Genomic DNA, 14,824 nt, shown 5'->3' on the forward strand with positions numbered 1-14,824 from the left:
CCTCCTGCCGGCCCCTCCAGGACCCTGCCGGCAGGAGAAAGGCTCCCGGGCGAGGTTGCGAGCGGTAAGTTCCTCCCTCCCTCCTCCCCTCTCCTACCGTATTGACCCGTGTATAAGCCGAGTTCGGCTTTTTCAGCCCTTTTTTTGGGCTGAAAAACTTGGCTTATACACGAGTATATACGGTACGTTCTATTTGAGCTTGTAGTATGTGGTTTTAAACAATTTCCATATGACCCCTGTTCCAAGTTCATGCTTTAATATACAACTGGAAATAGAAGAAACTGTATTATTCCTTCCCCTTCCTCCCCCATTTTTAACTTGTTTTTAAGCCCACCTTGCACTTCCCTCATGCACCGTTTAAAGCTCATAGTTCCTCATATTTGAACAGGTGACCACAAGGACAGTTTATGCCTGAATAGCATTTGGCCAAGGGGTTTACAAAATACTAAATGAGAACAGCCAAGACAAAGAATATATGAACAGTCACTGAAGCAAGATACATCTTGTATATCTCAGCTATGTTTGTTTTGGGAAATGTTTTTAAAGGCCTGGAGCATTAATGGCTACAAGTCAACAAAATGTCTGGTTTGCTACTGCTAACATCGAATGTAAAATACCACAACTTCTTCATGAAACAGACACACATCATACAAACATAGTAGGAGGCTTATATTCTACAAGAGGTGGGCCCATGCGTGTAAATGTCTGAGAACTGATAACCTAGAAACTAGGTACTAAGATTCTCAAGTTATTGTACAGCTCTGTATTCTACCCATTTGATGAAACCCCAATTCCCACATCTGATTTATTTATTAGTTTCAGCCAGGAAGGCCGTCTTTAAACTAAACTCGTTTCATTTCAAAATGTTGGGGGAAATGAGCTCACTCATGATTGAAATGTGCCGTTTCCTTCATATTCTGAACAAAATTGAAGCAGATCACCTCAGTGACAAGGGAACAACTTCATTTTTTATAACATGTGGCTTTACAAACTTAGCTTCAAGAAGCTGCGCTATGACAACTCTCCAGTTCATACAACGTGCCTCCATTTATATTACAGGCATATGTACAGTTTATAATAAAATTACTTATAAAATTCTTACTGCTCTATCTTTTGTATGTTTGTATACTGTACCTGTTCTTCTGAAGCACCACATCATACAACACATCAAGACATCCGGCTAATTGGGTCCAGCAACCTCCCTCTGTCCAAAAGAGGGGGGTGGGTTGTAAAGAAAATGTATCCCTAATTTTCTTTTGTGTTACACTACACTGGTTCAGGCTTCTGGGCCTACTATGTCTTGATATAAAGCTAATTCACAGTGGGCAGCCGTGTTAGTCTGTCTGCAGTAGTAGAAAAGAGCAAGAGTCCAGTAGCACCTTAAAGTCTAACAAAAATATTTTCTGGCAGGGTATGAGCTTTCGTGAGCCACAGAGCTGTGGCTCACGAAAGCTCATACCCTGCCAGAAAATATTTTTGTTAGACTTTAAGGTGCTACTGGACTCTTGCTCTTTTCTACTATTGATATAAAGCTATAAGGGCTGAGACAGCAAACAGCCCTCTCACAATTTACATCCTGAGAAATTACTTTCGGTTTGGAGAATGTGCCTTGAAGGTCAGAGGCTGCCTATTCCAGCTGCCTCCAGTTTACACCCATCCTCCCTTAATGGAAGGCCGTTAAGGGCTATCAGTAACCAAGGTTACAAATCTGCCAACTCACCCTTATCTCTAAAGTTTAGAGAGTGTCCAGGTGTCTGGCATTTCTGCAGAATGCGCCCCACCGTTTGACACCCTGATGCAACAAAGAGGCAAGGGATGACATGACAATTAATTATGGGTTTATTGGTCTCCTCGCTTTCTCATAGGCTAACTGGCCAGGGCCTTTTGAGATTGAGAGGATAAATATGAACCATGTTCAATAAGAAATCATGGACGCTGGTCGTGTCCTAATCTTCATCACCATCTTGTGATTTCTTGCCCTAGGGAGAACCTATGTTTGACTGACGAAACTCTGATTGCTGAAGCAACGATGCTTGGAACTCTGAAATATCTGGTAACATGTAACTTCTGAATCTCAAAGCCTTTGCCTGGAAGCTAGTCTTTAGATAAGGACTAGTGGCAGCATACTGCACTGGGTTCAGGAGGGACGCCTGTGCACAGTGTTTTGTTTTGGGAAACGTTTGACCACCTCTAAACAAATGAAGGACCAGCCTTGTGGAGGCGGGGCCGGGCTCTTCGACAGGGGTTTTCTGTTTTTATCTAAGCCCACTTCTGAAATGGCCTGATGTTCCTGACATCTTTGGGAATGTGATCTAGGCTGAGTGGTCTCACCAGGAATACCAGTGCCCCTTTCTATCACCAAAAAATGCACCTGGTGGTGACCAGGAGACTGTTCTGAGATCCTCATTCCTGTCTGAAAGTAGAAAACATATCGAGCAGTGCACCAGGGAACCTGGAATATGTAGCCTTCTAGGATGTCTTTATTCAGCAAGGACATCAGGTACCCTGAGAATTACATATTTCAAGGCTCTTTTGCCTGGGACACTATAAAGCATGTGGAAAGAGCCCTGCAACATATAGGGCGGTTCTAGTGCAAATGTTCTGTGCTTGAGCTCTTACGCAAGGAGAAATGCCAGAAAGACCTCAGTGGGCACTCACACTAAGTCAAACCTCATTGTATCCCCCACTTGTATTTCTGTTCACACAAGACCATTTGTAACTAATTTCTGGGCGCTATAATAGATAGGGTGCAAGATCTTGCACAAATGGAAATGCACTACGTCTGTGTTTCCACTTGTGCAATGCTAGATCTAGATTATAGTTTCCAGGGCACCTGATGCCCTACTGAGTACTCAGGTATCCAGGGACACAGGTTGTCTACTCAATCTGTAATATGGACAGGCTAGAGATCTGTATTCTGAACTAAGTAAATACGAAATTCAGGAACATCTGTATGTATAACTGCTGAAATTATCTCAACACTAGGTTAGAAATATTGCAATTTCTGAACCAAGCAATGATGGTTAACACCTCAATAGCATTTATAGCTGGAGAAAACAGAGTAACATTGGAATATATACACAACACACTTGGGAGTATTAGGATCAACTTCAAGATACTTATAATTCAGCTTTATTAAGCCTACACACTGTACAACATTTAAATGGTGGTGTTCGAATGATAAAGTGTTTCTGCATCCACTGCCGGCCTTCTTACAGGTGCCTACCTTCTGAAGGTTTGGCCAGCACTCCAAACCTACCGTATTTTCCGGCGTACAAGACGACTGGGCGTATAAGACGACCCCCCCATTTTTACAGTTAAAATTTAGAGTTTGGGATTGTCCCGAGTCCGCGGCCTAGGGTCGGCCCTCAGGACTGCGCCCCAACCCCGCGGCCGTCCCCAGACCTCCTGGAGTGGCCCAACCCGAGTCCGCGGCCTGGGGCCAGCCACCAGTCCTCCTGGGGCGGCTCAACCCCCGGGGACATGGACAGAGCGGAGGCGGCTCCCCAGGGAGATTCTCCAGTCCGGCTTGGAATTCAGCATCTGGCGTATAAGACGACACCCGGCGTATAAGACGACCCCCGACTTTTGAGAAGATTTCCCTGGGTTAAAAAGTAGTCTTATACGCCAGAAAATACAGTATTTATGGTGTGATTTTTGGTTGACCTTCCCAAGAGACTACAATCTTATGGCATGCCATCTAAGCATATCAACAACTGGCATGCCAGGGCTTTTCTACAGCTGCAGTCTCCTGCTAGTGATGTTCTTTTGGTATGGCCACTCTGTAGTATATAAATCATTCAACTTTAATATTAAAACAACATGCTAGATGTTATTTATGTTAGGAGAATATACGTCGTTGTAATATTAAGTTGAGTGATTTATATAATACAGAGTGGCCATACTATGCAAGTTGGTTTGCTATAATACAGAGCATAGCAAGGTGTTTTGTTTAGATTGAGTGATGTTCTTTTGACATGTGATATAGCTTACTGTGGGAATAGGTTTTATATGTTAGATTGGCTCACTCAGATCTGTAAAATCTCTCCAGTGATTAATAAGATGTAATTCATTCAAGGATTATTAATAATATAGAACCTACATAGATTTCCATGTTGTTAAGATAGTCTTACAAACAGTTAGGGAAACTCACATGTAAGTCCCACTGGATTGTTAGGTTATACTGAAGCAGTACCTGGTGCATTGTAGCCATAAAAACTGTACTACAGTTCACATCAAAAACACTGCTAGAAATAAAATTATGCTAAATTATAATTCTCATATATATTACTCAAGACGTGTGTTGAGTCGATTAGTCAAGTATAATGTTTGAAGATTACTGCAGTTTCTCTATGGTTAGGACTGCAAAACACTGTTCCTTAAAGGAAATTTGGCAAGATGCACACAGTTGCCTCTTGTTTTCCTACCTAAGTAGATACAGTTAGGATTTTGCAAAACTCAGATGCCAAACAAATTATACAAGTTATATTACAGTTAGCAGCCAAGTCTGTGTATCCCTTTCGAGGCTGCTATCCATGAAATAACAGAAACCCACAAATGCAGACAATTTAAGGCATTTTCTTAGCGGCAAGAAGGCAGAAAGAACTCATAATACAAGAGCCTCTGCCACCTTAAAGGTCATGCAACTTAGAAGAAGTCATTTGTTTAAAGAAGTGTCCAAAGATTAGAGACAGAGAAAAAAGTAATACCGTTTATGACCCAATGAAGAGAGAGAACCAATAGAGGATTCAAGCTGGAAATATCAGTTTCGTGAACTGGCCAGAACAGCTCTCAGTGGAAAGAACCTCACCTAACTAAGCTGACAAAGAGGGCTATCTAGTATCTCAAAGCAGACTTAATCCAGGATATCCATCTGCCTTTTGGGCTAACTATACATAGAACTATTTACTACAAAGAGAGTCAGCAGTAGAGATGGATAGTTTACCAATGTACTACAAGAAGCCCATAGGACCAGATGGTCAAATAAACCATTACTTAAATTTGCAATAGTTCACAATCTGCCTGAGATCCCTATAATACTTTAAAAGGTGTGAGTTCATCACCATCCATTGAAATGGGTGAAAATGCATGGGAGGTTTTGCTGTTCTCTAGATGCACATTTCCCCCATCTGACTTCTTAAAACTCTGCATGGGGGAATCATTTTTGAGTTTTGACAATTTGGATGGGGAAAATGTGCAATTCTCTTTGTACTTATATCTGATGAACGAATGAGCCCCTGAAGGTGTTAAAGATCAAACTTCCTAATCCTTTCCAGTCTGTGCCAGTTAGAACCTATAATGATGCATAAGTGCCTTCATAACACCAACTACATCAAACGTCAGAACTGTAAAGAAATCGACTAAAGAATGAGTTATTTGTTGTCTTAATTAACAGTTTCATTTAGAGAGGTATGTTGTGCCTGTGACAACTTCTCTAAGTATCACATGTTGCCAAGAAGCCATAAACTATAACAGCAGAGATAGTCTAAAAAGGATTTTATTCTCTTCTATCATGAAGGTATAATATCTCCCTCTCCAGATCATAAAAACTGTATTTCATCTTAAAGAAAATGCTTCATTGTTTAATTGAAATTAAACTTTGCATTCATTTAACGTTTTCCGATCTCTCTCCAACAATAAATTAAAACTGTGACATGACATGGACGGGCACATTACTGTGAACGATGGTAATTAGTATGAATTTTCCCTCTCTTTTCATTCCAAAGACTCATTTGATAGTTCTTAACAGTCTTCTGCTTTAAAAATCTACTGCATTAATTAACTATTAGGGTAGGATATATCCCAAATAAATAGGCTGAGTTTTTTAAATTGATATTTATTCATTTATTTATATGGGGAATTTCTATGCTGCCTTATCAGAGGCCTGCTCAGCTTTGGTTTAAGATGAAAAATTAAGCTACTGTTTGTTAAAAAGGAACAGTTCTAACACTATTAGGACCATAGGAACATAGCAAATCCCAACCCTCTCATGTACACAGCAAATCCAAAGGCCTAAGTTATTGGGGTTGAACTGACCTACATAACGTTAAAAACTATGGTACGTTTACAATTATAGTAACTAAAATAGTAACAGCATAAAAGTATGTTGGTATTAAAATATTTATAGTTTTACCTTTTCCCCAACATGAAAAATGTAACCCAAGGCAGGTCACAAAATAAATTTTAAAAAATTACAACCCATAATAAAAACCAGCTCTGTCCTCTCAAACAGTATTTCTATGGTCGCCACAAAACTAGCAGTCCCTTACAAAAAAACCCGAGTAGTTTCCAAAAGCTCTCTTAAAAAAAAAAATGTTTCAGAGCCTCTCCAGAATACCACCAAGGTAGCAGCTTTCCTTCTGGGGGACTGCTCTGTAGCATGGGGGCCATAACTGAGAAGACTTGCAAAACAGCCTATAACAAACACATCATGATAAAAGGGAGGGACCAAATGCTGAAGCTGGCCAGAAGAAGAAAGCTGGTGCCTTGGTTCGCACAGGGGGAGGCTGTACAATCCCTTGGGATTGTACACTTGCGGTGGAAGGTTTTGCCCCAGAAACAATTGAAGGGGCTTGGTTTTCTGGAAGAACTTGACTCCAAGCCAAGTTAAAGCCTCAAAGACTGGCCACAAGAAAGGAACAAGACCACTTGTCATGAGTCAACTTTGGGAGCCATTGCTACAGAACACTTGCTTCCCTCCTTTCTCATTTCATGAACAATGTAAGATAAATTAGGTTGAAAGTGACTTGCCAAAAGTCACCCAGTGAACCTCATGGCAGAGTGATGTTTTAGATCTGAGCTTCCCCAATTGTAGTTCAACACCCTAAACTGGTATATTATATTATATTATATTATATTATATTATATTATATTATATTATATTATATCTCAGTTGTGGTTCAGAAGAGGAAAGGGACAAAGGCAAACAATCCTTACCATTTCTCTTATCTCTGCAATGTTTTCTGAAGCCCACTTGTATCGATTAAATATGAATTGTCAAGTGTGCCTGACTAGTTTATATAAAATGGTCACACTGAAGAGAATTTCCAAAGATTCTGGTCTGACTTTCTGTACAGGAAACAGGAAGACTTGTGATCTATAAATTAGGATTATACACTCACAGCCCAATCCTTAATGCAGTGGGAATTATTAGTATAGTCAAAATGGCAGACCTAAACTTAATAAAAGCATTTAGCATTTTGAAAAACTCACTACAGTTAAAGCCGTATTTGAATTAGCAAATAACTCAGTATTTTGGATTCCTATGAGTTCATCTAAGATTAGCATTTTTGTATACACTTGTATAGAATGCAGCAACTGGAAAGAGATCCTTGAAGTATATTTTCCATACTTTTGTGTTGGCCATACAATCGTTCATCAATTTTCTACATTTATTCTAAAAGACTTCTAGATAATCACCCAGATAATCATTTGTAATCCTCCTCTAAAACATGGTCAGGTCTTAGCCACCCAAAAGCTATTTGCCAATGGTCATTCAACATAATGCTGAAAGACTTTTATGTTAAACCTTTGAGCAGAGTAACTGCAAACATGACAAATTAGTTCTTCCATGAGCTGAATGTTATATTGCATTGTGAGAAAACTTTGTCTTTTGCTAAACTATACCAGCTGAGAATTATGTTTGAAATGAGAATAAATGCAGTTCAGTTAAACAATATGGTACAATATCTGTTTTCTATTCTCTGAAAAGTCAAAGGCTTCACTTCCAAGAAGTATTGCTAAAGACAGACATCTGTTCTGTTATCTAGTGAATGTTAAAGACTCAGATTTTGAAGGCATCTTGCTTGAAGAGGCTTTTAAAGAAAACCTTTCAGAAACATGGGCCTTTTTGCGATGAATAAAACTCCTCCCAGGTGTAGGAGCTTACAAGAACCGACAATGTGGGTTCAATAAGTCACTTTCATAATGAAAAGAACCTCCATGCTCTACACTATTAAGTAGCCTAAAGAGGCTTTTAGTTACTGTATTATCTGAAGTAATGATAGTTGATTTAGGGAAGAGATAATCTGCTACCTTTACATAAGAATACTATAACAATACAGAAAGGCTCTGAACAAGATTATAGGGAAGTTTCCATGGCAGTAATTGATAGACATAGACACACACACACACACATACACACACACACACACAGTCTCTCATCATTAACTCTGCCAAGTTATAGTTTGTTTCACTTCTTTTCCCACCAAGCCTATATAACTCACTATTGCAATTCAAATTACCTGCAAATTGCTCAGATAGTTCAGCAGAAGTGTGAATTCCATATATCAAATAAATTTGGAAATTACAGGGAGAATTACGATGGGGCTCAGAACCTGAGGAATAAAACATCATAAACACCCTGAAATATCTGACAAATCTAATTTACTACATACAGCATTTAATCATATGTGATCTTTTAAAACAAATTAAGCAGAAACTTGAATTAAGATGTGTGCACCTGCATTCTTTCTGCCCTGTTTTTGAATTTGATTAGGCATTCATCTTGCCAGAGATCCTAACCAAGGTAATAGAAGTCGAGATCACATGTGTGATATGTGTGTGTGTACATAGCTTAGGAAGGGACAGATGATGTTAGCACAGTGAGCATGGCAGCAGTTCTTATAACTGAATCCATCTTTGTTGTTCAAGAACCAGAGCACTGCATGCTCCACCAGCAAAACTGTACAAGGACAACAGAGAGAAGGTTATAGGTTGAATTCTGCAATACACATCAACACATTTTTAGAACAGGAACAATGGTAGGACAGCTGTCACCACTCCGCGCAATGCACGCACAAAGTCTCTGTTAACATAAGGTGGCTCAAGCGTCCTGACCTCACCCTGGCCTCGCTCAGAAGTGATTTCCTTGCCCTCACCAAGCTCACATGAAGTGTTTGTGTGCAAAACATCAGTCAGGAGGATGTCAGAATGAAAAGCCTGACAGTCAAAGCGTATTGATTCATTAGAGCAGGAAAACTTTACTGTTAGAGATTACCTTTGCTGCTGCCCTTTACCTATCGTCCTAAGGAGGGGGGGGGGAGAAGAACACCCTTCTTCAAACAATATTGTAAGTCATCCAGCTCCCACGCTTGCTGGCCTTTTTTTTCGACGGTCCACAATAGGATTCAACGGCTCTCGGTCGTCATTTAAAATCATGAAGATCCACATTACTTTTTCCGTCTTGCTTGCAGTATTAATATGCAACAAAAAGCTACTGAGAGAGACAGCTTCTTAGATGGAAACAAAGAGTCGGCTGGGAGGCAGGGAAGCCGAACTTCACATAAAGGATTGACATCCCAAGCACTGATCGGGGACTAGCCCCTAATCAACACATGGCTAATGGCTCTCATTTTCCAGTTTCTGTATCTCGAGTTGTCCAGCCTCTGCAAGCTGAGATAAGAGTCTTTTATAGGCTTCTCTGTTAAAGGGGGGTGGGGAGGGGGGGGAACAAAAAACAAAAGTATATAACACTTTAATTAAAATGAATTTAATAGACCTTGAGAATCAGTCATGTCATTCCAAGGCAATTTAAGGTAAAGTGATAAAAGAACCAGGACATAATTTTATGTCTGCTCCCACTTTGCATTTGTTTAACCAGGAGTTTCTGCAAGAAAATGACCAACTTGTTCTTGTATCTTCTTAAGTTTTTAAAGCAGCAGCTCAGGTGTCAAGACTACTTTCCTCTTGTATTAGCAATTCAAATCTCTACTTTAAAAAAAATTACACTGGACCTCAAAGCCATCAACAATTACTTTATCCTCTGTTACTGCATTCTCATCAACAGCATTTCACAATTCCATAACATTGTTTAAAGATCCCTCTGCCCCTCATTTAAGCTCTATAGAGAAATCTAGCTTCTCCGAGGACAGTACCTCAGATCCAGAATAAATAATTTGCTTGGGGTTGGAGAGAATGACATAATGTACCAAGCAACAGCAGTCTTAAGGAATATGTGGGCACGGCTCAGGCTGCACTGAGGTACTGCAACAAGCTAATTAAAGAGATTATTCTTGGGCACCAAAGTAGTTCTGTTGCTGGTGCTCAGACACTCCCTTTGCCATTGCATCATCTGAATGCAGACACCTTACCAAATTGCCCCTTCCCACAAGCCCCCCTGCCCGAATTCTAAACAACAAGGTTGTTAAAACAAGGTTTAGGTGGTGGCAGAGCTCCAGTGAACCAAGGCATCGTGGGTAACTGGAGCCTGCTCAAATCTGGTAAGCATTTAATCTAGCAAATGAGCCATGCTCATGCAACAAACTGATAAACCTCAGGTTCAAGGTGCGGTTTTTGACCTTTAAAGCCTCACACGGTCCGGGACCATCGTATCTATGGGACCGCCTTTCCTGGCATACCACCCAGAGAACTTTACGCTCAATAAACAACAATTTACTGGTGGTCCCCGGCCCGCGGAGTGTGCGGCTGTCCTCGACAAGGGCCAGGGCTTTTTCGGCGCTGGCCCCGGCCTGATAAGAGCCTGATGGAACATCAGGACCCTGCGAGACCTAAATAAGTTCCACAAGGTCTGCAAAACAGAACTGTTTTGCCAGGCCTACATCTGAGGGCAGCAGCAAGTCCTTCCACTATCACTATTTTCTGGCCTCCCCATCCTTCCCCTCCATCTAATCTGGGGACCCCCATTGTAGACTGGACCTGCCTAGTGGCTACACTTTAGAATGGAATGTCATCTTGTTTTATTATAATACAAAGTATGGAATTTTAAAGTATGCTTTAATGTATGTTTTAATTGATGTTTTACTATTATGCTGTGACCCGCTCTGAGCCCGGCTTGCCAGGAATGAGGGCAGGATATAAATACAATAAATAAATAAATAATAATTAATTTGTGGTGATGTCTGAATGCAGCCTAAAGTTGCACTCAGACAAACAAAGTTTGGTTTCTTTGAGACAAAAATAAAGCTGGGTTATACTTGGGTTTGGTTGTTCTCTTCTCCCTCCCCTTGAATGTAGAACAGAAACTGAAACATTCCTGGCTCTGAAAGAAATCAGAGGTAGTTGTGATATCCCAGTTTTCTGCTACTGGGATTCTAATGCAAGACCAGACCATTTGAAAGTTACATGAAATAGCAGTCACTTTAAAATCAGGTAGGCCAATCTCAGCTTTGTGTATGAGTAGAGGAGGGAGGGAACTCAAGGACAAACCAGGCTTGTTCTTGTCAGAAACAAACTGAAGTTTCTGATGTATGAATGAACAACCTTTGTTTCATCAACCAGATCTGCAGCCAGAGCTATTTTGAAAGTCAGGGCTGAACTTCAGAATATATTGCAACATAATCATGAGATGAACAGTACATCCTTCCCTACCACTTAATAGCCTTAATTACATTCCCTATATCTGAAATTTCTAGGACGAAATTCCAGATGAATTAATTTGGGGAATATTTGAGACTCAGAGCATCTAAATTTTGGAAGGCAATGGCAAACAACCCCCGAACCATTCTCCTGACTTGAAAACCCTACAGGGTCGCCATAAGTCAGCTGTGATTTGAAAGCACTTTCCATCACATACAAAGAAACAAATTTGGAGTACATGTTTTTCATAGAACTCCAGTTTTACAGCCAAGATTTTCCCCAGGACCTACACCTTTATGCCAAGAAATTCCTGGTTTCATTAATTTTTACAAAAGATTCTAAATGCAAATCCAGGCAGCTGATAATTTGATCAAGGAAGCAACTCAAGAGCTGTGTATCTTCTTTCTTCATATAATTTTTGAAACTAGCATGTTCTTTCTTTCCTATCTCCCCAGGTCACTTTGCCCCATATTGGGGGAGGGCAGGAGGGTGATAAAGAATACTGGCACCTTCATTCATCCTTCCCCAGGAATAAATTGTATCGGTGGAAGAGGTGATTTGGGTCAGGAAAATTGTGCATGGAAAATGGGGTAAACTCTCTCTGCTGTCCAGAGGCCACTTTTAATAAAAATACAAACTTCATTATATTTAAAAAAAAGATACAAACATCAGATCAGTCACATATCTCCTGATATACAATGCAAGTTGACCCTTAATAGATTTTCTTTGGATAGATGCTTCCTAACAGAAATCTATGCTGCAGTTTAAATATGCTCTTTCTGAAGAGTCAACAGAAAAGCCCCAATGTACCTTTGCATGATGTTTCTGCCAAGACCTTGTTTGTACTCAGAATTCCTCAGGGCTTCTGTCATAGCAGGAATCAGGCTGATAACTAGAGACTGGTCCAAGACTGCCACTGCTTCCAAGATGCTGTAAACTTGATTATCATACACAGTAGTGTAATCTTGGATAAATTGCCTGAAGGAAGAAGCCGGGGCATTTAGTGAAAGGTATAAAAACTGCTTCTCAAAAAAAGAAAAACACTACCAAAGAAACATTCATTTCTATTTTAAGATGACCAGGAAGCAACACATACGTTAATATCAAAGGATGGAAAGAAAAATGAGAGTAGTACACATTTAAAAAATAGTAAAACCGAGCAACAAATCCAAGTTCCCATTGCATGCAGACCAATTCTGTCAGTATAACAATGCAATGGATACAAGGGCTCATTTTCAAACACTATGTCAAAAAATGTTTAGCATTAACCTTAGTTTACAACTACGCTTGGAATGTATTCTTTCAACCCATTTTTGATTCCCTAAATCATCTATAAATCTAGCTTGCATCCCTGGGAGCCATAATAGGCAAGCAGACTCTTTACACAGCGTTTTGTTGGTGGTCTAAGACAAGTGTTTGTGTGATGCATGGCGGAGTCTAATCGGAAAACAGAGTTGCACTTACCTGTAACTGCTGTTCATTGACGTCTTCGGTGCAGACATACCTGCCGCCGGAAACTTTTACTAGCCTAAACCTTAAAAGGGGGATGCCCTACCCCTTCGCAGGCGGGACCGGTCTTCGCGCCGAAAACCCCCGCATGCTACTGGGCGGGGCATTCCCTCCCTCCTCAGTTCCTCGCCCGCCGCCAACCAATGTATATGGGAAGAAAAATGTGTAGTCATGTCCCCTTGCAGGTAGCTATCACCCACCAGGCCAGAAGGGGAGATCCTGGGACCAATAGGATACCAGGTGCCTGAATGATTGTCCAAATGACTGACTCCTTCCCTAACAAAACTCATATCTTTTTTTTCTTTTTCTTTTTTTTTAGGTCGACAGCGGGGTTGGAGGGAGGGATGTGTGTCTGCACCGAAGACGTCAATGAACAGCAGTTACAGGTAAGTGCAACTCTGTTTTCATTTTCCGTCTTCGGTGCAGCCCCACATGTGGGATATTAGCAAGCTTACCCCTAGGAGGTGGGTGTCGATCTAGGAGAACAACGTCTAAAACACCGCTCTGCCCACATCTGCATCTCTTCTGGCTTGCAGATCCAGCGCGTAGTGCTTGACAAACGTGTCCTCGCAAGCCCAAGTTGCTGCTTTACAGATGTCACCAATCGGGATCCTCCTGTGGAAAGCAGCAGAAGAGCCCTGTGCCCTAGTGGAGTGAGCCCTAATCTCCAACAGACATGTTAGACCAGCCTGTTTATAAGCAATTCTAATTGCCGAGACTACCCATCGTGCTATGGACTGAGACGATGCAGCTTTCCCCTTCCTAGGGCCTTGGTAACAAATAAAGAGTGACTTTGATTTACGAAAGAGTCTTGTCCTGTCTATGTAGTAAAGTAGAGCTCTCTTAAGGTCTAGCGTGTGAAGGGTCTTTTCCGCTCTAGAAGTCGGGTGTGGGGAAAAACCCGGCAGGATCAGGTCTTGGGCCATGTGAAAACTAGAGACCACCTTGGGTCTGAAACTAAAACTGGGGTGTAGCACTACCTTTTCATTGTATACTCTGAGAAAAGGGCTGTCAATCCTTAAGGCCGCTAGTTCCCCCATCCGTCTAGTAGATGTCACTGCGATGAGGAATGCTACCTTGGCAGAAAGGAGGGACATCTGCGTGGTAGCTAGTGGTTCAAAGGGGGGAAGCATGAGCTTTGCCAACACCGTAGAGAGGGACCATTGAGGAGTCAATTTGGGAACAGGGGGAAACAAATTACTGAGTCCCTTCAGAAAACATTTAGAGAGAGGGTGTGAAAAAACTGACTAGCCCTCTACCTTGTCATGAAAAGCGGAGAGGGCAGCGAGATGCACCCGCACAGAAGAAACTGTGAGACCTGTCTTGGTGAGCTCTAGTAAGTAGTCTAGAATCCTGGGAAGTGGGCAGATATAAGGAAATATGTCCTTGGATCTGGCCCAGGTCTCGAACCTATCCCATTTCCTATCGTAGGAATAGCGTGTAAAGGGTCTCCTTGCCTGGAGAATGACCTCTCTCACCGGGGATGACAGGCCTGCTATTGAGCGGGGAGGATTCTCCAAGCTGCTAGATGCAGCCTGTTCACATCGTGATGGGACAGGCTCCCCCAACGCAAGAGTCCCGGGTGATTTGGGAATGGAATGCAGAACCCCCAAGCTAGGGTTACCAGCTCCGAGAACCAGATCTGGCGTGGCCATCTGGGGGCTATCAGGATGCACGAACTGTTGTCTGTTCTGATCTTTCCCAGAACTCTTGACAGGAGGGGAAACGGGGGAAAAGCATAGTACAGGGTGTCTGACCACTTGATTTGGAATGCATCCCCTAGGGACATCCGATCGTCCCCTGCTAAGGAGCAAAAGCTGACTGCTTTCTTGTTGAGTCTGGTGGCAAAGAGATCTACCTGGGGAACCCCCCACTCTCTGAATACAGGTTGCAGAAACCTGTCCTGAATCTCCCACTTGTGATTCGTGAGAAAATTCCTGCTGAGGGAGTCTGCCCAGGAATTGTGAGTTCCTGCTATGTGGATAGCACGGAGATGGAT

The 14,824-nt window shown here is 41.6% G+C and overlaps 1 protein-coding gene across 1 annotated transcript in view; it reads right to left on the reverse strand.

Annotated features, from left to right (window-relative positions):
* Nucleotides 1-9,307: 9,307 nt before the first annotated feature.
* Nucleotides 9,308-14,824, reverse strand: part of MMS22L (MMS22 like, DNA repair protein) — a gene marked incomplete at its 5' end in the record, with an annotated part of 122,391 nt that continues 116,874 nt past the window's right edge. Inside the window, 2 exons of the mRNA XM_056856771.1 lie at nt 9,308-9,421; nt 12,127-12,294. Of these exons, the coding sequence (XP_056712749.1) occupies nt 9,340-9,421; nt 12,127-12,294 (250 nt within the window). The remainder of the gene's footprint in view (nt 9,422-12,126; nt 12,295-14,824) is intronic.

Source organism: Euleptes europaea, chromosome 10 (genome assembly GCF_029931775.1).
Source record: "Euleptes europaea isolate rEulEur1 chromosome 10, rEulEur1.hap1, whole genome shotgun sequence".
Taxonomy (NCBI): domain Eukaryota; kingdom Metazoa; phylum Chordata; class Lepidosauria; order Squamata; family Sphaerodactylidae; genus Euleptes; species Euleptes europaea.